This window comes from Arachis stenosperma, chromosome 4 (genome assembly GCF_014773155.1).
Source record: "Arachis stenosperma cultivar V10309 chromosome 4, arast.V10309.gnm1.PFL2, whole genome shotgun sequence".
In the NCBI taxonomy this organism is placed as follows: Eukaryota; Viridiplantae; Streptophyta; class Magnoliopsida; order Fabales; family Fabaceae; genus Arachis; species Arachis stenosperma.
This window is the reverse complement of record NC_080380.1, coordinates 141,716,855-141,743,259: the sequence shown is the minus strand read 5'-3', so window position 1 is coordinate 141,743,259 and position 26,405 is coordinate 141,716,855. Positions and strand designations below refer to the sequence as shown.

Below are 26,405 nucleotides of genomic sequence, written 5' to 3'. Positions count from 1 at the left end.
GTAGAGAATTTCAAGTAATAAAAATATTGAATTTGATTATTAGGTTGCAACTCTAACTAGCCACAATATGAGAGTGTTTTACCTTGCAATGTCTCCTGATGGTCAAACAATAGTCACTGGTGCAGGAGATGATGAGACATTGTGCTTCTGGAATATCTTTCCATCCATGAAAACACCTGTAAGCACTTATGCAGTGTCAAATTTATATTTGGCTTAAATGGACTTATTGGTAAGAAAAATTCCAAGGAAGACCAATTAAACTGGAAAGGAAATTGGAATCCAAACAATGCCATAAGCCTCATGAAGACTATAGTCGATTTGAAAAATCTGTGTCTTGTTACATTGGGTTATCTAACTCAACTGTGAGATTTCACATTTGTAGGATTTGCTAAAGGTATATAAAGAGACCAGAAATAGAATGTTAAGACTTGATTACTCCACTAAGTTCTCACCATGGCTTGCATTTGGAAGCTTGTCTCCTCGTTTAATTGTTAACAAATTTACTTTCATTATTCAATATATTGGCATAAAAAATTATTTGCTTGTAACTATTAAAGATGCTGTTTGATATTTAAGTTAACTTGAACTTGATAATGATTAAGAAAGTGAAGTTGTGAATGCAATTATGCCGCTTTTAAAATATGAATAAGTATATAGCTGAAATCTTGCTTATTTATGTAATTATTTACGTTGACATCTCAAATTATTACTTTGTTGAATAGCTGAAGAGCCAGGAGAATTATTCTTACATGGTGATTATATCTACTAGTTCTTCTCCTTCCTATACAAAGGTTCAGATCAGTATTTCTTTTAGGGGTTTTATGAAAAGTAGGTTTTACTTTCATGCTTTTTCTTCATCTAATTTTTTCACTTATTTTTTTATGCATTTTAGAAGTGGTCTAAATTATTAGAGTTAATTAGTGAATTGAAGAACATGTCTCAGTTTATATAAGAACTCTTTTCATAAATATATTTAACAAAAATGTAGTGCCACTGCCACCTAAAGAGGGTTTTGTCACTCATCCTTACAAGAACTCAAGGTAACTAATAATAATAAATAGCATCCTTGTAATTATTTTTAATATGTAATTAGTCTTACTTTATTTGTGTTATTTTGTGCATGCAGTGATTCAAAGAAATTTATTAGAAGTTTAATTTATATATGAAAGTTAGTTAATCAAGTAGTATTGGCTGCAAATTCAAAGAAATTAAAGCACTAACTAGTTGAATTGCTGATACACGTGGCAGAGAAGTATGACAAAAAGGCAAGAGGTATTGGGATGTCTTCTACAAGTACCAAAAGGACAAGGCATAGGGTTGTTTGTTTATTATGTTTTATTTAGTTGATACTAGGTAAAATATTATTTTTTTAATTAGAATTAGTTATAAGCATCTTCGCCATTGGTTTTATTGTTTTCAAAATTATAAGCATTTCAGAGCCCAAGGGTACCTAATTTGCACCACCATTGATTTCATTGTTTTCGGAATTATAAGTATTTTCATTCATGTCCATTCCTGTCATGGCTTGCAAGTGAGCCTTTTATTAAAATTTAATTGGGGGATTATATTGTACGATTCCACATGAACATTTTTATAGCATATAGTATCTGCAAAGCCTATGTGTGCAGAAAATTTAATTTGTAATAAGCTAGATGAGGTGATATATACTCCATTATTTCTTTCATCCATTTTGTTCCTGTAAGTATTGCCCTATTAACAATCCCCAAAGAAGAAAAGTGAGTTACAAGAAGATTTTTGTCTACTTAGAATTTTCTATTCCAAACAAAGTACACACAATGAATAATAAAAAGATTAGCATTACTATTATATTATCAAATCTATCACTAGTCTTAGCTGCTTCCTTTCTCTTACTTGTGTCTTCAAAACTTCCAGCAGCAGCACACAAACAATGCCAATCCCATCTTTAGCCTTGTTGAAATCCATGATGAGTTGATGAGAATTGACTAAGGTAAGGTTCTTATTAGAAGATTAGGAATTTGGGAAGAAAAGGTAAAAAGTGTTATCACTATAAGGGTGGCATGCTAGATTCTATTTTTGAAAATTTTGTTTAAAGACAAATCATAATAGCCTTCACTAGACTCTTGTAGAAACTATTTTTGTGTGTCATTATCTCAATTGCTATATCTCTTTGTCTCCATCTTTATGATCTCTCTTTATACAATCCAAGCACTTTCCATAGGATAAGAATTTGAGTTACTTGAGAATTTGATAAGAATTTGTATATCTAGTGTTATTCTTCTAATTTGATGCCTTGGATTTATAGGTTAGTTCGCAGGAGAGTATTGAAACAAAAAACCTTGTTTCGGATATTGCTGATATTTTCATAAAAGAAAAATCCTCAAGTTCTCCCACTACTACTTGTAATCAAGATGGTGGTTTCTTGTGGAAGGATGGTTTATAATTTGGACTTTATAAAGGAGGATAAGGTTGGTTCTTTGTCTTTCACCGTAACCAGTGTGACTTCATGTCAGCCGAATGAATTGAATAAGAAATCAGTTATGAGTGATGGGATGAATTCGATTCAGAGGTCTCTAGAACTGAAGAGTCCTATTGCAAAGCCGGCAGCTCGGACCAAACTTCCTTTTGAAAAAGGATATAGTCAAATGAATTGGCTTAAGCTTATTCGGACATATTCTGACCTTGCAGGTTCTCTTACTTAATCTATTGCCTTAGTTTTTTATTTAAAAAATAACTCTACTTAGTTGTAGCTTTGAATGATAAGAATACATGAAATTTATGGTTGATTATTGTAGCTGAATTTAAAATAAGTTGCACAACAATTGCTGCAAATTTCTGATTAGTGTAGCTATTGGCTTAATCCTTTGAGCGAGAGACACAGCGAGTACAACATAGATTGTTCAACACAGAATTTACCTATGCTTTTGATCATTGATCATTGTTTATTAGTAAAGGAATAGCATGCTGCTTCCTAGACAATAACTCTTCTTTTGTTTTTCCAGTCATCTATATATAGAAAGGAATCATATAGAGGGGAATCTAAGAAGCACAGCAAATCAAAAGGACACGATCATTTGACCCAGCAGAAAAAGCAGGAGATTAAGGAAGCTTTTGAATTATTTTTTTGTGTATTATTTTGTTGTGTATTAAGAAAAATGCTGCTTATTTTTTGTTGTGTATTATTTTGTTGAGAATTATTGATAAATATGTATTTGAAATATTAATCTAACCTTTTAATATCTATTTTAATTAGAACTTTATTATTAGTTATTTTTTCTCTTTTATAATTTTTTTTCTATTGTGCACAAATTTAATTTATTAATTAAAATAATTACACATGTATGAATAAAAAAATTTATTGTAAATTTTATTTTTTTTTGTATTTTTATTACAAAAGTAAGTTTTATTTTTGTCAAAAAGGCAACCCTTCTATTAGTTGCATATTTTGAATATTAGACAACACTTGTATGGTTGCATATCCAAAAGAAAAGACAACACTTGTATAGGTTGCATATCTAAAAGAAAAGGCAATACTTTAAAAGATTGTATATTCAAAACTAATAGGCAACACTTCAAAGGATTGCAAATTCCAACTTATAAGCAACACGTAAAAGAGTTGTATTTTATTGCAAATAGGCAACACTTTTTAGTAGTGACCAAAACACGAGAGAAGAGACAACACTGCAAAAGTGTTGTCTCAAACACACCTTTGAAGTGTTGTTGTTTTTCAACCAAAGGCAACACTTACCAAGTGTTGCTCTCAAAAGCGTTGCTTTTGAAACAAAAAAAGTGTTGCCTTGATCTAAGGCAACAGCTGCATATGCAACGCCGCTAAAAAATGTTGCCTTAGATCCAAAAGTGTTGCCATAAATCAAAAGCAACTTTTTGTCAGCTTTTAGACAACACTTTTTAAATGTTGCCTCAACTTGAAAATGTTATAGTGAGTATTTCTTATTTTTTCTTAAGTATTAGTGACAGCAATTATAATTATAATGATTATAGTGATTTTAAAAATAGAAATAAAGAGGAATAAGAGAAGAAAAAAAAGATAATAATAAAAATATTTTTAACAAAAAAATAAAATATTCAAAGTAAAAAAAGATATTTTAAAAACAGAATACCGTTAATATGTACTTTATTAGAACATGTTAAGATTATTAATAATTAAAATTTATTTATAAAAAATAATAAAATTTAAATTTTAGTATATTTATTATGCATTTATTAAAACATGTTTACTGATAAACCCTTCAAAATATTACTAAGTACTAACGAAATTAAACTTACTCCCTAGGACCTAAGTTAAGGACAAGAAAATTCATTTACTCTCGTTTAAAGGTTGACTATACGTGCATAATTTTTTAACAAATGCTTGGCTTCGTTGGGGCCACAAATTCACGCAAGTGTATAGGAGATGAGTCCTCAAATCCCAAACATTCTGAATTTCTGATATTTTTATATTATAGTATTATCCGTAATTTTCGTTAATATTATAATATCTTATTATAATATATTGATACGAAGGATATTTAAGATAAAAGAATTATGAGTAATAATTTTTAAATAAGATAAAAGATAAAAAATAACTAAAAAATCGTAAATATGATTTCAAATAGCAGGGTGAAAAAATAATTAAAAATTATGAGCTACTATTTCAGTTTTTTAATTTTAAAAATTTTATAATTTATAAAATTATAAATTATGATTTTTTTTGTTATACAAATTCATACTCATAATTTGTATTAGCTATTCACTAGTCATTATCATTACACTTGTAAAATACACCTATTTAAACTTATATTAGTATATTTCACAACTTTATCTATCATACGAAAAATAATTAGCCATATATATATATATTATGTTACTATTAACATATCCGTATAGCTACGACTAGGGTTGGAAGTGAGCCGAGCTGAGTCGAATTAGACCAAGCTCAAGTTCGGCTCACAAAAATTGAGCTTGGCTCACGACTCGGCTCATTAACAATCGAACTTATTTCTTAAGCTCAAGCTCGACTCACCAAAAGCTCACGAGCTGGCTCGAACTCACGAGCTGGCTCAAATAATAGAAACATAAATACATAATCTATAATTTTATATCAATACATTATAACTTATATATTTTAAAAAATATTTAAAAATATCAATTTTATATATTATTATCTATCAATAAATTATAAATTTTTTATTTATGTTCTACATCAAAATTATATGTAAAAAATAAATATAAAATTTTAAATAAATAAAATCATTAATATATATATATATATATATATATAATATTAAAAGTATAGATTAAATGCATATAAGATATGTGTATTAATAATTATATATATACGAGTTAATTCACGAGCTAATGAGTCGAGCTTATCCAAGCTCAAGCTCGACTCATTTATTTTATGAGCTCAATTTCAAATTCAAGCTTGGCTCACTAGCTCACGAGCTTAGCTTATCGAACTATTAATGAGTCGAACTCGAACTAGCTCATGAGTTGGCTTGACTCCTTCCGGCCCTAGCCACGACGACACACACCTTTTCAAGTTGCTTACCTACCCCCTTCCCTCTCATCATACACACCACACAATATAATAATATTTATATCAAAATTTAGCAATAACTCATTTCCCTAATAGGACCCTTTTCAAGTTGCTTACCTACCCCCTTCCCTCTCATCATACACACCACACAATATAATAATATTTATATCAAAATTTAGCAATAACTCATTTCTCTAATAGGACGAGTTACTAACTATAACTAGAATTATATACTTATATTTTAGGAAACTTTTCAAATGGTCCAGGCCATTTTTTTGGAACTTTGATGGTCCAAATAAAGTGTCCATTTGATTTAATAATTAAATAAACAAAGAGTTCTGATTGAGATGGCTTTAGTTAAAGTGATGCATCAAATTTGTAGCGCATCATATGACGCTGCGGTTATCTCCCGTTAGGTAGTTTATAGTGGAGTAGGAGTCGGTAATACCCCTTGGTGGCGCTTTGCTGGAATTGAAAGCCAGCTGAGTTAGAGGAACGATTAGCTGAGAAATGTATGGGCCATAATGCGAGGTATTTAAAGTATGGGCTAGGCAGGCTGGTGTTATTGGATCATGTCAATTGTTAGTAGCCCTTTATTTGTTAGTATAGATGGTCTTATCAATTTATGAAGCAATGTGGATACTGTGAAGTGAAATGTGGTGCAAGGTTGTGGTTGGTGTAAATAGTGGTATGATAGGTGGGCTTGGGTTTTGGGTCGGGTGGGGTGAAGTTTTGGTTCAGGATAAGATTGCATTATCTTATCGGTAGACCAAAAGAAGAAAATGGGTGAATGTAGAAGGTTTCAAGTAACGATAAGATAATAAAAACCCTAACCCGCAATTGAAGACATTCATAAGCAGAGACGTCGTCGCCATCTTTTTAATCTTCTGTTGTATAAAAAGATTTTTAATTGATTGTTTAGTCACATATATAGAAAGAGAGATATTTAATTGCATTGACAATAAAAAGATTATTCAATTTTTTTAAAATATGAAATTAGAATAATGAAATTTTAAATTATTTGTTATTGTTTATATTATTATTTTATTATTTTAATTTATTAGTTAAATAATTTGAAGAGTAAGCATATATTTATTTTTATAGTAATACAAATGGGGAGCCAATTTGCTGACGTGGCGCTCATACATTGAGTCTGGGAGTTTATTTGCTTAGGTGTCGTCACTAGGAATTTTTAGATTTATATTTATAAATTATAAATTATTATTTGCTTAAGTTGTTATTTTCAAATTTTAAGTTTGGGTTGTTTTACTTAGGTTGTTATTTTTTAAGTTTTAAATTGTTTTATTTAGATTGTTGTTTAAGTTGTTATTTTTTAAATTTTATTTAGATTTTACTTAGATTGTTCTTTTTTATATTTTAACACTATTTTTTAAAAATCTGTTAATTCTTTTTAGCATTATTTTTTAAAATTTTATTGATTTTTTTTAAATTGCAGATACATAAATTCTTTTAAAGAAGAGTTTTAAAAAAATTTACGTTAATTATTCTTCAACAATGAGCATTTTGATTCAAAACCACTCCCCTCTATTAATGAAGCCTTTTCTCTACTCTTGCAACAAGAATGACAAATTGTTGACAATGAGCATTTTGATTCAAAACCTTTCATTAATGCAGTTGATAGAAATTCCAGCTACACTCATTTTAACCAAGGTAGAGGCAGAGGGAGAGATGGAAGGGGAGGTCGAAATCAAACCTTTGGTGGTAGATCACAACCTAAACAGTGTTCCTTTTATGGCAAGATAGGCCATCTTATTGATGTATGCTATAAGAAACATGGAGTTCCTCCCTACATCAAGCAAAGAATGGTACAGTCCACCAATAGTCTCACTGCTAATATTGATGATGCAAAAGACAGTGACGCGCTTGAGCTATACAAAGAAAGCATTGACCCATGCACATCCTTTACTTTGGAGCAGAAATAGGCTCTTCTAGTTCTCCTACAATAAAATGGAGCCACCAATCCTCACAATGTCAACCAATTTTCCCTTGCCACAGATACAAAGAATCAAAATGAAAGTAACTTGGTCATTAAACTTACTTCACAAAATCAAAATTCTGCATATGCATCTTGGATCATTAATACTGGTGCAACCATTCATGTCTCATACAACATTAACAATTTCTATTCATATTACAAAATTAACTCTATTAGAGTCATATTACCAAACAAATCCATCTTAATTGCATCAATTTCTGATATTGTCAAATTATCAAATTCTCTTTATCTCACAAATGTTCTATACCTTCCTGAGTTTGCACTAAATTTAGTCTTTGTGTCAGCCTTAATTGTATCGATTGATTGTCAATTTTAATAAATTTGGATGTGAGATCCAGGACTACTATACAATGAAGAAGATTGGAGCAGCTGAAGTCAATGCAGGTTTATATGAAATAAAGAACTGATTATTTCACATTCTATAGCACAAGCATCATACATTGCATTACACACCACACTATTGCCAAAGCTTGATGACACCACAATGTGGCACCTCCGGCTTGGTCACTTTTCTTTCAATAAATTATACACTTTGTCATAATTGTATCCCTCTATCCAACAACTCAAAATAAATAAAAATGTTATGTGTTCTTCATGTGATTCATGTCACTATGCCAAACACAAAAGAAATCTTTTTTCTTTAAGTGCTTCAAAATCTAATTCTTGCTTTGATTTAATATATGCTGATATTTGGAGACCTATTCATGTTACATCCATCAATGGCAATAAGTACTTTTTAACTCTAGTTGAAGACAACAGCAGATTCACTTGGGTCTTTCCTATGAAACTAAAATTTGAATCTGGTTTGCTCATCCAACAATTTTTTCAGTTTGCAAAAACTCAATTTGGAAGTAAAATTAAGTGTATTAGATCAGACAATGAAAAAGAGTTTCAACAACCACAATTTTATAGCTCACAAAAAATTTTACACAAAAAATCATGTGTTGAAACTCCCCAATAAAATGGTATTGTAAAAAGAAAACACTAACATCTCTTACAAGTGACTAGAACTATACTATTCCACTCTTCAATACCAAACTGTTATTGGGACTTAGCTGTCCTATATGCCACTGATATCATTAATTGCCTTCAAACTGAATTACTTAAGAATAAATCCCCTTTTGATATTTTGTGCAACACAAAACCTAATTTTTCGAAATTTAAAGTTTTTGAAAATCTAGTATACATTTTTACACTGATAAATCACAAAAGAAAATTGGACCCAAGGACTAAGAAATGTATATCTTTAGGGTTTAATCCAGAAACCAAAGGGTTCTTAGTTTTAGATATTAGAATCAATGAAATCACATTATCAAGGGATACAGTTTTTTATGGACACATTTTATCTTTCAAAAAATTTCAATCATCCACTAATAATCAAACTTTATCACAAGACTCAATAATTAATTCACCAACTACCGTGATACACATTTTTATTATTTTTCATCAAATACTCATAATCAACATTTTCACAATTTTGACATCTTGTTTGATTACTATGATGAAGCACAGCATACTCATTTAGGTTTAACACCTCCAATCATAACTTCTCATGACAATCACACTCAAGACTCACAAATCACTCACAATTCTCATGTTGTACCTACCAATGACACACAATATCACAACATTAGAAGAACTAGTAGAGAAAGAAAGAAACCTTCATACTTGAATGACTTTTATTGCTTTCAAATCTCTATTGACTCAATTGCCAAACCAACCTCAAGGTATCATATCTTTAACTATGTTTTTTATGACAATCTCTCACAAACACATCATGCATTGTCTGTGGCCATCTCTGCTTCACCCGAACCAAGACATTATGAGGAGGCCATTTCTCAATCTTGCTTGAAGGAAGCTATATCAGCTGAGTTAGAAGCTCTTAAAGAAAATTATACTTGGATTATCACTTCTTTACCTCAAGGCAAAAAGGCTATAGGCTGCAAACGGATTTTTAAACTCAAACTAAAGGTTGATGATTCAATTGAAAGGTACAAGACCAGTTTAGTCGCGCAAAGGTATACACAGCGAGAAGGTTATAATTTTTTTTATACTTATAGTCCAGTGACAAAAATGACAACATTCAGGACATTATTGGCCTTAGCAACTGCCAAGAAGTGGCATGTACACTAGCTAGACGTCAACACAACCTTCCTCCATAGTGACTTAGAAGAGAAAGTTTACATGCAAATATTACAAGGTCTGGGTGTTCATGGAAGTGATTTAGTGTGCAAGCTCTAAAATACACTTTATGGATTAAAACAGGCCAACAGACAATGAAATGTCAAATTGACTTCCTTGTTGTTGAGCCTTGGTTATTCACAATCCAAACATGATTACTCACTCTTCACAAAGAAAAATAATGATAAGTTCACTACCATATTAATTTATGTTCATGATCTAGTACTCATCGAAAATGATTTTGAAGAAATTACACACACTAAGTTCAGACTCCATGAATCTTTTAAAATCAAAGACATTGGGGAGCTAAAATTCTTCTTGGGACTCAAAATTGCAAGGAACGGCAAAGTCATGGTAGTACATCAAAGGAAATATGTTCTAGATCTCTTAGATGAGTATGGTATGACTGATTGCAAACCAATGTCAACACCAATGGATTATTACATTAAGTTAGCAAAGGACTCAACACCACCTTTTGACAACATTTCATCATATAGAAGACTAATTGGGAGACTTGTTTGCTTGACAACTACAAAACCTGATATCTCCTATACTGTTGAAAAGCTCAGCCAATGCCTTGACTGCCCGACCTTTGCGCACTATTAAGCTGGTCTCTGCATGCTCAAGTATCTTAAATAATCTCCTACTTCTTTCCAACCACTTTTGATTTGGCTCTCTTAGGCTGTTCAAATGCAGACTGGGCATCGTGCACAGACATACGACGTTCCATTTCAAGCTACTATTTTTACTTAGGCGCTTCATTAATTTCGTGGAAGAGCAAAAAATAACCAACAGTGGCAAGATCCTCTTCTGAAGTTGAGTATCGAGCTTTAGTACTAGCCACATGTGAAGCACAGTAGATCTCTTATTTGCTATCTGATCTTGTCATTCAACTCTTTAACCCAATCCCTCTATATTGTGATAGCCAATCTACTCGTTACATTGCATCCGATTCTGTGTTCTACGAGCAAACTAAACATATTAAGGTTGATTGTCATGTTGTGAGAGAAAAATCAACTTCAAACCTAATCAAGTTATTACCTATCTCGACAAAAAATTAAAATACTGACATCCTTACTAAAGCTCTTGCACCAAGACCCTTCCAGACATGCTTCACTAAATTTGGTCTCATAGACATCTTCAATCCCAGCTCAAGGAAAAATGTTAATTCCTAAGAATGATCTTTACTATAATTTTGTTTTTTTACTGTATTTAATTTTGATTGTACTAATTTCACAAATCAAAACTTGCTTAGTAAGTTCATAAGCTGTCATTGAAAATGTTACTGATATGTGAATGTTACTGATATAAAAATATAAATATAATAGAATAAAAAGTTAGTTAGACATTTTTGTTTAATCTCTAAAAATTTCAGTTAGTTAGACTCAATACTTGATCAATAATAATTTATATTTATATATATTTATAAAAGTTTACATACACATGAATTAACACAGTCTAAACTTATATTTACTAAAATTTATATATATAAATAAGTAAAATTTATTTGTTGAATACAATTTAATATTTGTGTTACTAATTAATAACTAAAATTACTAAAATATCTGATGGCTCTATCAAGACTTTTTGTATATATAATTTTATCAAATTTTTAATAAAATTTTTATAATTAAAATCTTTAATTAAATCAACCAACCGTTTAAAAGCAATTAAATATTGTAAAAGTATTCTCTAATTTGTTTAATTTCTCTACAAAGATGATTTTTTTGTTTTATCTTATTATAAAATTCTATCTCTATTTTTGTATTGTATTGTAAATTTTGTTTTAGTTTTAAAATTGTTTGTCAACTGAAAATTAAGTTAAAACTCATATTTTTTATTTTTGTAATTTGAGGACATATATAGTAATAACTAACAATTTTGTTAACATTAAAAACTTAAAAAAATATGAAAAATAAATTATTTTTTATTTGTATTGAATTACGATAAATTAGTCTATCAATCTATCATTTCCATAAAATAAGACATTGATATTTTAGACTCATTTTTATTTGTATTGAAAACTTCTACCTCCTCTGAAATAACATCTGCATTTAATTCTTGCTGCCAGGGTAACCTCTTCCAAGATCCAGTATTTCTTTATGCCCAAGAAGTAGAGATTCTACCTTTACTAACGAGAAACACTCTAGATTTCTAGTCTAAATTGAACAATAGTGATATTCTTTGATGCACCAACAAAACAGTGACATGAATACAAAATACGAAATGATATAGAATATATAAATATATATATTTTAAATTTTTATAAAATATAGAGACATAATATATACAAATATAAAATATTTTTAAATAAAATATAATAATATTTTATTATTTTATTAATATTAAAATATAAATTAATTTATTTATTATTTTTTAATTGTATAAAATATTTAAAATATTTTTTATTTTAATAAATAATAATATATATTATTTATAAACTTATTTTAAAAATATATATTAAAAATAAGATTAAAAAATACTGACACATGATTATATTTAAATATGTCTAAAAATATTTTAAAAAAAAATATTTTTATTATAACATGGTTAAACATAAAAACAACTGTATTAAACAAATATTAATATTGTATCTAATATATATATATATATATATATATATATATATATATAATAATTCAGCAAAATATTCTTAGATAAGATATATATTTTTCTTAAAGACCATCTAGTATGACGTGTATGTGATCTTCTAATAAAATCAAATAACTAATTATTGATAACAGAAAATCCACACTCCACAGCCTTATATATTTAAGTTACTCAAGGGCACCAAACTTTTTAATATTCTTCAGTTTATTTTTCAATGGAGTAAGTTTTTGTATGCCCAAAAAAAACTAAGCAAAATATAATTCTGTGAGTCCAAATTTAATCAGACAAAGCACAAACTATCAACGTATAGTCTATAGCGGCCACAAATTTTAGTGTTTATGGTGGTTATGAATTTTACAAAATGATATTTTTAACTAAATAAAATAAAAAATTGAAGCACGTTTCAGTTCTGTTAATAAATAATGACATGTTTATGAGTGTAAATAAAAGAAAAAAATTAGACCATTTATCATATTTCTTGACAAAAAAAAAATCTATTGTTTTCTCTCGTCGTCAAAAATGAAATCGCTATTAATGCCCAAAATTTTAAAAATAATAGTATCTAAAAATACTTACATTGCATTAATATTTTTATTATCTACTTATACTTTTCTTTTTTGTAATTAATAATTTTAAATTTCACTTTACTAATATTAAAATTTAATTAATAACAGTAACTTTAGACTTCAAAATTTTTATTGCAGAATAAAATAATTATTTTAATTAAAAATAAAAGATATAAATAATTATTTATTAACGTGAGAAAAAAATTAATGCAATGTAAGTATTTTTAAATACTATCATTTTTTAAATTTTGAGTATTGGTAGCGATTTCATTTCCGACGACGAGAAAAAACGATAGTTCATTTTTTTGTCAAAAAAATATGATAAATGATCTAATTTAATTTTTTTCTTTTATTTACACTCATAAACATGTTATTATTTATTAATAAAATTAAAACGTGCTTCAATTTTTCATTTTATTTGATTGAAAATATTATTTTGTAAAGTCCATTACCATCATAGACACCAAAATTTGTGGCCACCATAGACTACACCACCTATCAAACATAGGTTGAAGGAATTGTTCATATGACGAAAGAAGGCAAGACATAACACCGAGATCCTGAAAGCCACAATAATGTCTTGTAAGACGAAATTCTAGCAAGGGATTTTTCAAGTCATTCATTTTCCTACAAGGAATTATTGTCCCTCTACCGTTTACAAGAAATTATAAATTATAATAAAATCAATTTCACCCCTAATTTTTTAAATAAATTTTAGGTTTATCTTCATATATTCATTAGATATTTTGTTTATTTCGTTTAGCATTGTGTCCAATTAAAAATTTTGTAACTATTTTTGTCCCATAGTTTCAATTCAATTTTATTTTAAGTTTTATAAAATAACATATCAGTATTTATACAACTATATATCATAAATAGTGATTTAAGATTACAGGTGATATTTATTATTTAAATGTTTGATTTTAATTTATTTAAAATTTTATACAAAGTGATAAAATTTAATTGATTCATTCAACAAAGTAAAACTATCTCTTTAAAATGAAATTGATCTCATTTCATCAATTATCTTCGATGCAAAATAAAATTTAGAACTGTTTTACTTTATATACACATCAAATTTAAAATTTTTAAAATACTCCATTAAAATTTTTTTAATATTTATTTTATGATTATGTTTCCTACTCTTAATTAAACTATTGGTATACCAATAGGCGAAACAAATGTATAGAAGTTAACTTAAAATAAATTTTAAATATTAATAATAAAATTGATATAAATTGACAATTATGTTAGGAGTATATCAAAATCAACTACTAAAATTAATTATAAGTATAAAATATATATTAAAATATAAAATATATATTAAAAATGAGTCAAACTACATATATATTTATACACAAATATATAATAGTTAATTTTAGTGACCAATTTTAACATGCACATAATATTTTTAATAAAATAAATATTTTTTAAAATTTATAAACATTAAAAAAATATATAGTAACCAAAATTCATGTAAAATTAATAGTTAAAAATGATTAAACATTAATTTAATTAAATATATATTAAATTATATAACACTTTTCAACAATTTCACCGTAATATAGTTCAACTTTTTTTTTTTTTTTATCATACATCCTAACACACACCCCTTCTTTTCTCGTCATGAGTTTTACTTTAGTCGTAATCCTAATATACTCTAGCAAAACATACATAAATGTTATTAGACCAAGTCTTGCAGTGCATAGTATAATTCAACTTAAAAAGGGTAGCTTACTAGAATGTGGACTCCCGCACGTTTAAAATTACTGGACACATTTCTTCCACGATTTCATCCTGGAGTCCAAAACCATTACATACCAAAGATATTTTGTTTTCTGTGAATAATATGGCCTTATTGGCAATTACATTATAGACCTTTGTGCATGTGTTTGAAGTTTGAAATTTACTTTTCCTCTCTCTTTCTCTCTTATTTATACACACGTTCCCAACAAGCAAGGGGCATAGGCAATGAATCAGAGTAAAGAGGGTATCAAACAGAGAAAAAGATGAGTCCTTTTTCACGGGTTCTATCTACTTTCTTTGCTCTCATTATTGTCCTCTTCTTTCTCATCAACACCACCACCATCTCCACCTCATTCTTCACCTACACCAGTGTTTTCTCTCATTTCTTGGCCACTTTTCACGGCAAAAACAACCACCACTACTCCTCCAATGACCAAACAGATCAACCCAATCTTAGTCTACGGAGATCCACATGGAGGAACCCTTTCATTGCATTCAAGGGTATAAATGACATTTCACCCTCCTCTGTTTTCACAAAGAAAAACATATCAAGAGCAATCTCCCCAGATATTGCAAAGTGTGGCCCTGTAGAGCTACCTCCAAATGCAATAACCCTACCATATTGTTGTCCAATTCTACCCTCACCCTTAAAGATCATAGATTTCAAAGAATTTGCAAAACCAAATGCTCCTCTTAGGGTTAGAAAACCAATCCACTTGCTAGATGATGAGTACATGGCCAAATTAGAAAAGGGCATTGCCATTATGAAATCACTACCTGAAAATGACCCACGTAATTACATACAACAAGCCAAAGTCCATTGTGTTTATTGCAATGGTGGTTACCCTCAAAAACCCCCCTTCCAAAACCTAAAGATTGACATCCATAGATCATGGCTTTTCTACCCTTTCCACCGTTGGTACATCTATTTCTTTGAGAGAATCTTGGGGAATTTAATTGGGGATCCAAATTTCGCTGTCCCATATTGGAGTTGGGATTCCATTGAAGGCATGCAAATGCCAAAGTACTTTGCAAACCCAAACTCTTCACTTTACCACCACCTTAGAGACCCAAGACACTTACCACCTTATATCGTTGACCTTAACTACCACGTCAATGCTGAATCCACTACTCAAGATCAACAAGTCAAATATAATCTTGCATTCATGTACAAGCAAATGGTTTTGGCAGATACTAAAGAAGTTTTCATGGGCGGTGTTTATCGTCATGGGGATCAAGCTCAGCCGGCCATTGGGTCGGTTGAGCTTGCTCCCCATAACACCGTCCATAAATGGGTCGGAAGGGCGGATCTTCCGAGCCAGGAAGACATGGGAACGTTCTATACGGCGGCCAGAGACCCCATTTTCTATCCTCATCATTCGAATTTGGATAGGTTATGGGGGATTTGGACTTCTTTGGATGGTGGTAGAAAAGATTATAGAGATGATCAAGACTGGTTAGATTCCGAGTTTTTCTTCTATGATGAGAATCTGAATCTTGTTCGTGTTAATATAAGAGATTCTCTTGATACTAAGAAGTTAGGGTATGTTTATGAAGAAGTTGAACTTCCTTGGCTTAATGCTTCTCCAAAACCAAGTAGAAGCAAGTTGCAAAGGCAAGAAAAGAAGGCTTCACTTTTGGCATCATCACAAGATCCAATGACTACTACTATTACCAAGTTTCCTTTGGTTTTGGATTCTAAGGTAAGTGTTGTTGTTAATAGGCCTAAGAAATTGAGAAGTAAATTGGAGAAGGAAAGAGAGGAAGAGGTTTTGGTTATGGAGATTATTGATTTGCATAGTGATAAAGATGTGAAGTTTGATGTTCATGTTGATGATGATGAAGAAATGCTGAGTGGGCCAGATAAAGCAGAGTTTGTTGGCACTTTTACAAGTGTGCCACATGGTAGCCATAAATCAAAGACTAAGTATTTGGTTGCTATATCAAAGGTGTTGGAGATTTTGGAAGCTGAAGAAGATGAAAATATTGTGGTAACATTAGCCCCTATTGTTGGAAAAGGTTTGGTCAGCATAGGAAGCATCATGGTTGAGTATATACCAAAGTAGATATTGTAATTATTAATAATTAATAGTTTGTGTTCTAAAAAAGGTAAAAGAAAAAGAAAGGAGGGGGTGGTGGAAGATGAAAGTGGTTTGATTTGTCGATCAAATCATGTGTTTAGTATATAATAAGTTCTTTTAAAAAGTTTTGGAAAATTTATTCTTTTCTTCTTTGTTCTTGGTGTATTACAAATTTCATGTATTATGGAAAGATTATTTAGGATTGGATTGGAATGCAAAGAAAAGTTGTGATTTAATTTTTGCATTTAGAATTTTTGTAAGTTTTTTGGGATTTAATTTCATTGCTTTTAAAAAATATAGAAATCTTATTAGATAATAAGGTAGTTATTGTTAAGATTCCGGTGTTTGATTTTAAATAGAACAATCATCTTACTATATAACAATTAGTCATGAAATTAATTATTTATATAAAATATAAAATAATACACACATATATATAAATTAATTTAGTAGTGTATAATATTTTTGTAAATTGTATTTATTATAAAAAATATGATTGATATACAGTAAAATTAAACTAATATAAATTATTTTTATTTTTAATTAAAATTTTGAATAATTATTCATTCTAGATCAATTTAAAATACAGTTTTAGTAACGATATATTAATATAAAAAATTGGAAGGAGCATATGTACTGATGTACATGATTTTAGGGCCGTCAAAATGGGCTAAACCCATCGGGCCAGCCCGTTTACCCGTTTAAATGGGCGGGCTTTGCCCCTAAAATTAAGCCCGTTTAAATTTCGGGTTAAACGGGCTGAGCCCGATTAACCCGAAAAAAATGACGGGTTAAACGGGCTAGCCCGCGGGCTAAACGGGTGGCCCGTTTAATTTTTTTTTTCATTTTTTTAAAAAAAAGTAACACTTTTAGCTAATATTTTTCTCGATCCGACCCAAAAATCTGACCCATCAACTAAAAAAAAAAATTTTTTAATGGTTTTTGACCTAAAAGTGGTATTTTTTGTCAAAATATTTTTCAAAAAATAAAATAAAATGATAAACGGGCTGGCCCGTTTAACCCATCGAGCTGACTATAAATGGTCCGGACTAAAAAATTTTGGCCCGCGAATAAAGCGGGCTTAAATGGGCCAGCCCGTTTAACCCATAGACTTAATGGGCTGGGCCTAAATGGGCCGGGCTAGCCCGTTTGACAGCCCTACATGATTTTCGATTGTCATTTCCGTCGTCACAGAAAATTGTACGGAAGTAATTATAGTTCCATCTACTATCATAAATATATCAATTTCGTCTATTTGTAATATAAAATCATTTTCCCTTCTTCCCAGGGAATGTTAATGAATTATAAAATCTTATAATTTCTGCCATACCTAACCTAACCAATTTATCAAAAACCAATGTTTCGTCGATTATTCGATCATATTTTTAAACTTTATAAAGTATAGAAAGTACAATGTTTTATGTGAGATACGGATACTCACGTGATCTAATAATATTTCGATAAAATATCTCAGTCATAATACGGTACATTAAAAATTAAATATTAAATATTAAATTAATATAAGAATTCTAATTAGACTTTTAAGAATATTAACAAAAGAAATATTTTATTCAAAAATGATAAAAAAATAATTTTTTATTTTTAATATATTGAATATATAAAATTTAAGAACATTTAATTATTATATTCTTATGATATGTTTTTAAAACACAAAATAGTTAAATTTATAAAATATATGTTAAAACACAAAATAATATTAAAAATATATAAAATAATATATATATTTTGATTAATTAAGTAAAAAGTTTTAATATATACATAATATTCTTTAAGAAAAAAACAAAACTAGTAGGTTCATGGTTTAAAATAGATGGTCACAATCTTAATAAATATATTATAAATATATTTTAGAAAATACATAATAATATATTATAAATGTTAAATTTTGTATATTTTCTACAAAAGTATTTCAATTGATAATCTTATTAAGATATGTCTTGTTAGAAATTAGGCATTGAAATGAGAATGTAAGAAAATTAAAGAAAAAAGCCGGCGTGGAAGAAAATAATTTTTTTTTGCTTGAATTATTATAACAAGGAAAGTTCTAAATGATGTGGAGGCCTAAACCACATACATCAACATGTGGCTTTGGAAAAAAATAAGACCATTCAAGAATTTAATTTGACTCTTCCAATGGAATATGTAGAATCAGTTACCACGGTTCTAGTTTGAGTTACTCTTCTGGAATGAATTCCTCTGATATGTCATGGATGTAACAGCTTTAATTTCAAGCTTGGCAATTTTAATTTTTAAATAGTATTTCTTATTTTTTCTTAAGTATTAGTGACAGCAATTATAATTATAATGATTATAGTGATTTTAAAAATAGAAATAAAGAGGAATAAGAGAAAAAAAAAAGATAATAATAAAAATATTTTTAACAAAAAAATAAAATATTCAAAGTAAAAATAAGATATTTTAAAAACAGAATACCGTTAATATGTACTTTATTAGAACATGTTAAGATTATTAATAATTAAAATTTATTTATAAAAAATAATAAAATTTTAAATTTTTGTATATTTATTATGCATTTATTAAAACATTTTTACTAATAAACCCTTCAAAATATTACTAAGTACTAACGAAATTAAACTTACTCCCTAGGACCTAAGTTAAGGACAAGAAAATTTATTTACTCTCGTTTAAAGGTTGACTATAGGTGCATAATTTTTTAACAAATGCTTGGCTTCGTTGGGGCCACAAATTCACACAAGTGTATAGGTGATGAGTCCTCAAATCCCAAACATTCTGAATTTCTGATATTTTTATATTATAGTATTATCCGTAATTTTCGTTAATATTATAATATCTTATTATAATATATTGATACGAAGGATATTTAAGATAAAAGAATTATGAGTAATAATTTTTAAATAAGATAAAAGATAAAAAATAACTAAAAAATCGTAAATATGATTTCAAATAGCAGGGTGAAAAAATAATTAAAAATTATGAACTACTATTTCAGTTTTTTAATTTTAAAAAGTTTATAATTTATAAAATTATAAATTATAATTTTTTTTGTTATACAAATTCATACTCATAATTTGTATTAGCTATTCACTAGTCATTATCATTACACTTGTAAAATACACCTATTTAAACTTATATTAGTATATTTCACAACTTTATCTATCATACGAAAAATAATTAGCCACATATATAGATTCTGTTACTATTAACATATCCGTATAGCCACGAGTCCACGACGACACACACCTTTTCAAGTTGCTTACCTACCCCCTTCCCTCTCATCATACACACCACACAATATAATAATATTTATATCAAAATTTAGCAATAACTCATTTCTCTAATAGGACGAGTTACTAACTATAACTAGAATTATATACTTATATTTTATTTATTTTTCAATAGTTTTTCAGTGTACTAGTAGTAGAGTTGTTAAATTAATTACTTTAGATTTTGATTTTAAAAATTCAAAACTGTCATCATCAATATTCAACAAGGCATGGCACATGGGACCAGTGATTTGCACATGAGTATCTACAAATTACTTCTAATAGTAGCAAGTGAAAGATGACTACTCGTTCGCTTCATGATATTAAATTATTAATTAAATGAGTGGGTCTAGCTGTTTTCTTTTGTGTTGTTTTTTTCTTTTTGATAAATTTTTCTTGGACTGATTATGTTTAATTTGTTCACATAGAGCAAATTGAGCAAGAAATTCGCTGGAGCCACCATTTTGGGAATAGGTTCTCTCATTTTTTTAATAATTAAAAAATAAAATGTGATATGTTATTATTAATTTTATAAATAGGATTAAAAATAAATATAAAAAATAATAAAAAATTAAAAATTATACTTTATATTTTTTATTTTTTTAATAATTAAAAAGATTTATTTTTTATTAGTGTGATACCAATTTTTCGAAAAAAAATATATATTTTTTTAATAAGAAGAAAACTCAAATATATTCTCTATTTTTGTGAAAAAGTTTTTTGGTTTAGAGCTAAAGAACAAGATGTGGAGGTGTGCTAAAGCAAGTCATTGACAGAGCTGGGAGAAAAAGATGAAATCTTTGTAAGGTCTGAATGAGGGAGCATTTAAACATCTGAATGGCATTCCATCAACGTTCTGGTCAAGATCCGGGTTTACCTTCCTATCTAAATGTGACAGCCTCGTTAATAATATGATATGAGGGAGAGTTTCAATGTTGTGTTAGTAGAAGTAAGAGAGAAACCAATTGTGAGCATGTTAGAGGATATTAGGGTTTATATGATGACTAGATAGGCTGCAAATAGGGAAAGGGTTCTTAATTATCCAGAAAACATTATGCCAATGATTAGGAAGAAATTAGAGAAACGGGCAAGCTTAGCTAGGGACTAGAGGCCATACTGGTCATCTACTAGTAAGTACGAGGTTATGTGTGGTCTAGATAAGTATATTGTGGATCTGGCTGCTGGTGAATGTTCTTGCAAGAAGTGGCAAATGAGTGGGATTTCTTGTCCTCATGCCATCAGCTGCATCACCTTCAAGAGCCTTAATTTGGAGTCATATGTGGATGACTGCTACAAGAAGGAAGCCTACATCATGTGCTACCAGGAGGTTATACACCCTTTAAACGGCCTAGAGCTATGGGAGAGGACTCAATATGATGATGTCATCCCACTTTCATACAGAAAGTCAAGCCACAGACCGGTGAAGAAGAGGAAACGATGGGCTGCAGATGAAGATAACAGAAGCCAGACTCACATGTCACGGAGGGGAGAAGTCCAAAGATGCTCCAACTGTGGTGGAGTGGGACACAAGAAGAGCGGCTACAACCAGCCTAAGAAGATGGTAAAAGAGTTTGTGATATGCTATTTTAGGGTTCAGTTACCATTATGATTGCCATCTATTTAATTTAACTACTATATAATATGTGTGTAACTGTCTCTATGATTTACATTTTGTTTGTAGGCCCAAAGTTCAACCAAAAGAGCTAAGAATAATGCACCTAAGCTGGCACCTGGTCAGACAGTTTGGGGAGAGAGAAAGAGAAATACTACACCGTCACCAACCAATCTGTCAGCATCTCATACCAGAAAAATTCCCACAAGGTCCAAAAAACGTGAAGCCCGACCCACCACAGAAGCACCTCAACCCAAGAAAGCTTTTACTAAGCCTAAGAAACCTTTCACTCAGTCCAACATCCTGGCCCAGCCCAAGAACAAGGCTGCATCAGCTGCAACCTCCACCAACAACAAACAATCCCCTAGCCAGCCATCTGTGAGAAAGAGGAATTTTCTGTCATTCAATGCAGTGCACCTCATCTACCCCTGCAGAAGCTGAGGTTGATGGCCAAGTTACCTCCATCTCAGTGGAAAAATCTTTAAGATTTGAGTGTGAAATCTTTTGTAACTCTTGTGTTAATGTTTTACAAGTAGTGTTTTTAATTTTGGTACTGGCTATTTACATTAAGAACATTACCTTAGTTACATTGGTTTGATTACTGTATTTTGGTATTAAGTACCTGAGGACACTTGAAGTGTTGCTTTTCTGTTTTTTGGTACTAAGCATATGGAGGCAAACAGTTTATTTGTGTATGTTTTAACTAGTCATCAAATGAAATATGCCATTACTAATTATTGAATTTTCAGATCTTGTACTCAATGCTTTTCTGCTTTGCTCAAAAACTACATTTACATTACAAAATAACACAACTCCACTATTAAAGAAGGTGATAATTTGGGCAACATTAAACAGCACTTCCCTTCAATAATTCAAACAGTTTTAACATGCTACACACCTAAACCACTGTAACATCACAGAATACCTTCAAACTCTACCCACACAAGACAGAAAACCTCATAACATTCCCTACCAAATCATCTATAACCTAGGTGCATTCTATTTGGGTGCTTTAAGTTGTAATGATTCTACAGAAATAAGAACAAAAACCCCACCCACCCAGCAATACATAGAGCATCCACAACCCAAAGCTTCGTCTCCACCTCCTTCAATCTTGCCTTTAATTTCGTTATCTTCGTCCTATTTCTTGCAAATTCAACCTCTTGCTGAACACCTCTAGGTTCCGAATCTGCCCATCTGAAGAAATCACAGTCATCCTGAACCTAACAGGAGCCACACAAACATATGAAGAAATCTCAAATTCTCATACCCACAATAGCAAAATAGGAAGAATATTTTACCTCATAGTATACACAACCCCAAAATCTTCGTCCCGGGTTATCCTTCGTCGATGAAGTTCGCAAAATCGGCCTCTCACCATGGCCACAGAGCAACTCCTTTGCATCTGTATGAAAACGTGAGGCTCTTGAGCTCTGGGAAGCCATGGACGCCGCTGTCTCCTGAACCCTAGCCGTCGACCATCAACAGCAGCTCCCGTCGTTATTCCTCCCTCCCCTGCACTTGACATTCATTCACTTTTTATTTAATCCTTCTATTATTATTTATTTATATTAATTAATGTTTCCAATATCCGTTACAACGGTCGTAACTAAACCTAACGACCACAGGGGTAAAATTGTCCGAGGGACGATTTTAAAACAAACTGGAACCTCAGGAATCTTTTTGTTGCGAAAAAAAGCCGAAGGACGAAATAAATTTTTGGCTCCTACGTTAGGGACCAAAATCATACTTATCCCTTACAAATACTAATCCAAATACAAACGAAACCACTATAATCAAATTACTGACTATTTAGTATTTACTAATAGAATCTTTGATATTATGTGATAAACTTATTATTTCAAATTATAAGTAACGCAATTAAGTAGTGATATTTGAAACAAGATTATTACGTTAACTACAAATTAAACGTTGACCAAGAGCATCAACATATAATGAAGAATTGACCTCACCTAGGGGTGGCAACGGAGTGGGTAAGGGCGGATTTTTGCTCTATCCGATTCTGTTCTGCTGTATAACAATTCGCATAGAATTTGTCCTATTTTTATCTGTGAGTAGTAAAACGTTGAATCCTAATTATCTACTCCTACGGGTACTTGCTCTATTCCTATCCGTCTCTATAATTATTAAAATTCAATAAATAAAATTAAATTTTAAAATTCATATAACTATTATCAGATACATAACATAAATTAAAGTAAAAATTTAAATATGATACAATATTATTAATTATTTATTAATTATTTTACATATATTATATATATTATATATTAAAATTATATATATTATATATATTATATATATAACGAAGCGAGTAAGAACATGTATTACCTAAATTCGACTCCGTCTCGCTAAAAACCTATCTCGATATGAAACGGATAATTACCCGCCTCAAACAAATAGGAACGAAATAGGTATCAGTGGATTCAGATGGTATTGACATCTCTAATCTCACCTCAATTGAACATATGGCCGCGCATGAACAATACACGGCGGCTTGCCATTTTCTTATAATAACAATTATTATTATTATTATTATTGTTATTGTTATTGTGGTTGTTGTTATTTATTGATGTTGTTGTTATTATTATTATTTTAAAGAGATGTACTGTCGTCTAAGACTGAACGCCTGAGTGTTTGAAATATTCCCACCTAACGTTTTTCAAGAAATTAATTTTAAAGACTAGATCAGAAGAAAGAGAAGGAAGAATAATACTGTTCAAGAACTCCTGTCTTTCATATTTTCATTGTAGACAAGCCAACAGAGAATGAAATCAGCCAAATATATTAAATTATTAAGGATATATATTGAAGGTATTTCAGGGTAATTAGTATAAAATGATATCATGTACCAGAATTTGTAAGATCAATATATTAACTTATTAAGAACTAAAGTTCAATAATCAAATTCAAATGGGTCCAAAGTCGGAACATTCTTTCCTATATATATATTTTAATTTAATAATTTCCACATCATAGGTAGCAGCGGCCGCAGGTGGAGATATAATTGAGTGGGTAAAATTTAAAATGTAAAATCGGGTTTTGAAATAAATAAATAAGATAAAAAAAACTCCTAAATAGAAAGATAAACAAATCTAAAAAAATAAAAAATAAAAAATAAAAACACACCGAGATCTGAAATCATTATAGGATAGAAATTTATAATTATTAAAATGATAAACAAATTCCTTGACCTTTAATTAATTAATTAATTAAATTTCTCGACTTTTAATTAATTAATTAATTTCTTTTATATAGAATGTGATTGGTGTGTTTTTTCTGCCTTGCGTCCTCTCCCTTTTAATGTGAAGAATCAAGGGGTGGCAAAGATAGAAGGATAGACTCGTTTCACCAACTAAAATAAATTTAAAATGTTAACTCATTCTATTTTACAGTAGATTGACAAATTGATAGGTTAGTCCACGTAACTTTATTTTTTTTTAAATAAAATTTATTAAAATTAATTAAAAAATATTATTTAAAAAATTAAATATAAAAAATAATTAAATTATGATATAAATTTTTTATTATTTTTTTAATTTTTAATTTTAATAAAATTATTTAAATAATACTTATTAATAAAATTATTTTTATTTTAAAAAATAAATCACATAATTTAAATATAAATACAAAATTATAAAATAAAATTAATAATTAAAAAAATAAAAATAAAAAATATTTAAAAATTATATAATTATTAATTTTGTAATAATAATTATTTTTTTATTTAATAAAAAATAAAATAAAAATCTTTGACTTTGTAGACTGGTCCGTCTTGCCCCGTCCTGTCAAAATTCGAAAAATTGGCGGTGCGAATTTGGCAAATTTTTTTAAAATTTAGCGAGTTTTAAATTTTAATTCGACCAGTTTCTTTTAGCAGGATCAGCCCGACTGAATCGACCCATTTTGCCATTCCTATAAAAGATGTGATGACTAGTTATTTATTACTGTAATATTTAATTTGTTAAATAAATAGTCAAATTAATTTCTGAAAGATCACTCGTTCTTTAAATTGGTCTCTGAAAATTTTTTTAATCAAATTCATCCTTTAAAAATTTTGAATTAGTCATGTTTCGTTATTTTGTTTGTTGATAGTGTCAAAATTTACTAATGTGACACGCTAAGTGACACTTCAAATCTCCAACGTACACCTAAATATTTTAATTGACTATTAATATAATAAGCTTATGAAATTAGATCAAATCAAAATTAAACCTAATTGAGGAGAAAACAAGAAACATTAGAGTCCTTTAATTTAGAATTGATTTGATTTAATTTTATAAACTAATCATGTTAATAATCAATTAATAGGACTCTTAGATGTGTGTTGGAGTGTCGCTTAATGTGTCACATTAATAAATTTTAATACTATTTATAAACAAAGTGACAGAAGAACTAACATAACTAACTTAAAATATTTAAAGTATAAATTTAATTAATAAAATTTTTTAAAAATTAATTTAAAAAATAAGTAACTTTTTAAGAACTAATTTGAACATTCTTAATTTATTGTTATATCTATCTTGTATATCCACAAGTTTTTGTCCAGAATTTTCTTTTGAATTAATAATTAAGCATATGCGCTTGCGTTAGCACATCGCTTGTGAATTATTGAAATAATAATTAAATAAAGAAAATTTTTTGAAGTATTATTTTTATACATCATCATGTATTAGCCAAGTTAACAGATAACAAGTTAGATGTTACATCTGATGACAAACCCACAAAAGTGAGTACACTTTAGATAAAGTAGAGAGTATAATATCTTTTAAAAGTTAATTTATTAT

At 29.2% G+C, this 26,405-nt stretch overlaps 2 protein-coding genes across 2 annotated transcripts; one reads left to right on the top strand and one right to left on the bottom strand.

Moving 5' to 3' along the window:
• The first annotated feature begins 14,843 nt into the window (after positions 1–14,843).
• LOC130974233 (polyphenol oxidase I, chloroplastic-like) lies at positions 14,844–16,955 on the top strand. The gene has a single exon (XM_057899022.1). The coding sequence runs from the start codon at positions 14,902–14,904 to the stop codon at positions 16,702–16,704; it is 1,803 nt and encodes a 600-aa protein (XP_057755005.1). The 5' UTR covers positions 14,844–14,901; the 3' UTR covers positions 16,705–16,955.
• A 5,670-nt stretch (positions 16,956–22,625) lies between these two features.
• Positions 22,626–23,042, bottom strand: LOC130975745 (uncharacterized). The gene is made up of 2 exons (XM_057900486.1): positions 22,899–23,042; positions 22,626–22,820 (listed from the first exon to the last, which is right to left on the bottom strand). The coding sequence occupies exons 1-2, from the start codon at positions 23,040–23,042 to the stop codon at positions 22,626–22,628; spliced, it is 339 nt and encodes a 112-aa protein (XP_057756469.1).
• Positions 23,043–26,405: the final 3,363 nt, after the last annotated feature.

Coding starts and splice junctions, on each gene's coding strand:
- LOC130974233 (XM_057899022.1), top strand. CDS start 14,902: ATGAGTCCTTTTTCACGGGTTCTATCTACTTTCTTTGCTCTCATTATT.
- LOC130975745 (XM_057900486.1), bottom strand. CDS start 23,042: ATGGCTTCCCAGAGCTCAAGAGCCTCACGTTTTCATACAGATGCAAAG. Junction 22,821..22,898: donor GGGGTTGTGTATACTATGAG/GTAAAATATTCT, acceptor GGCTCCTGTTAG/GTTCAGGATGACTGTGATTT.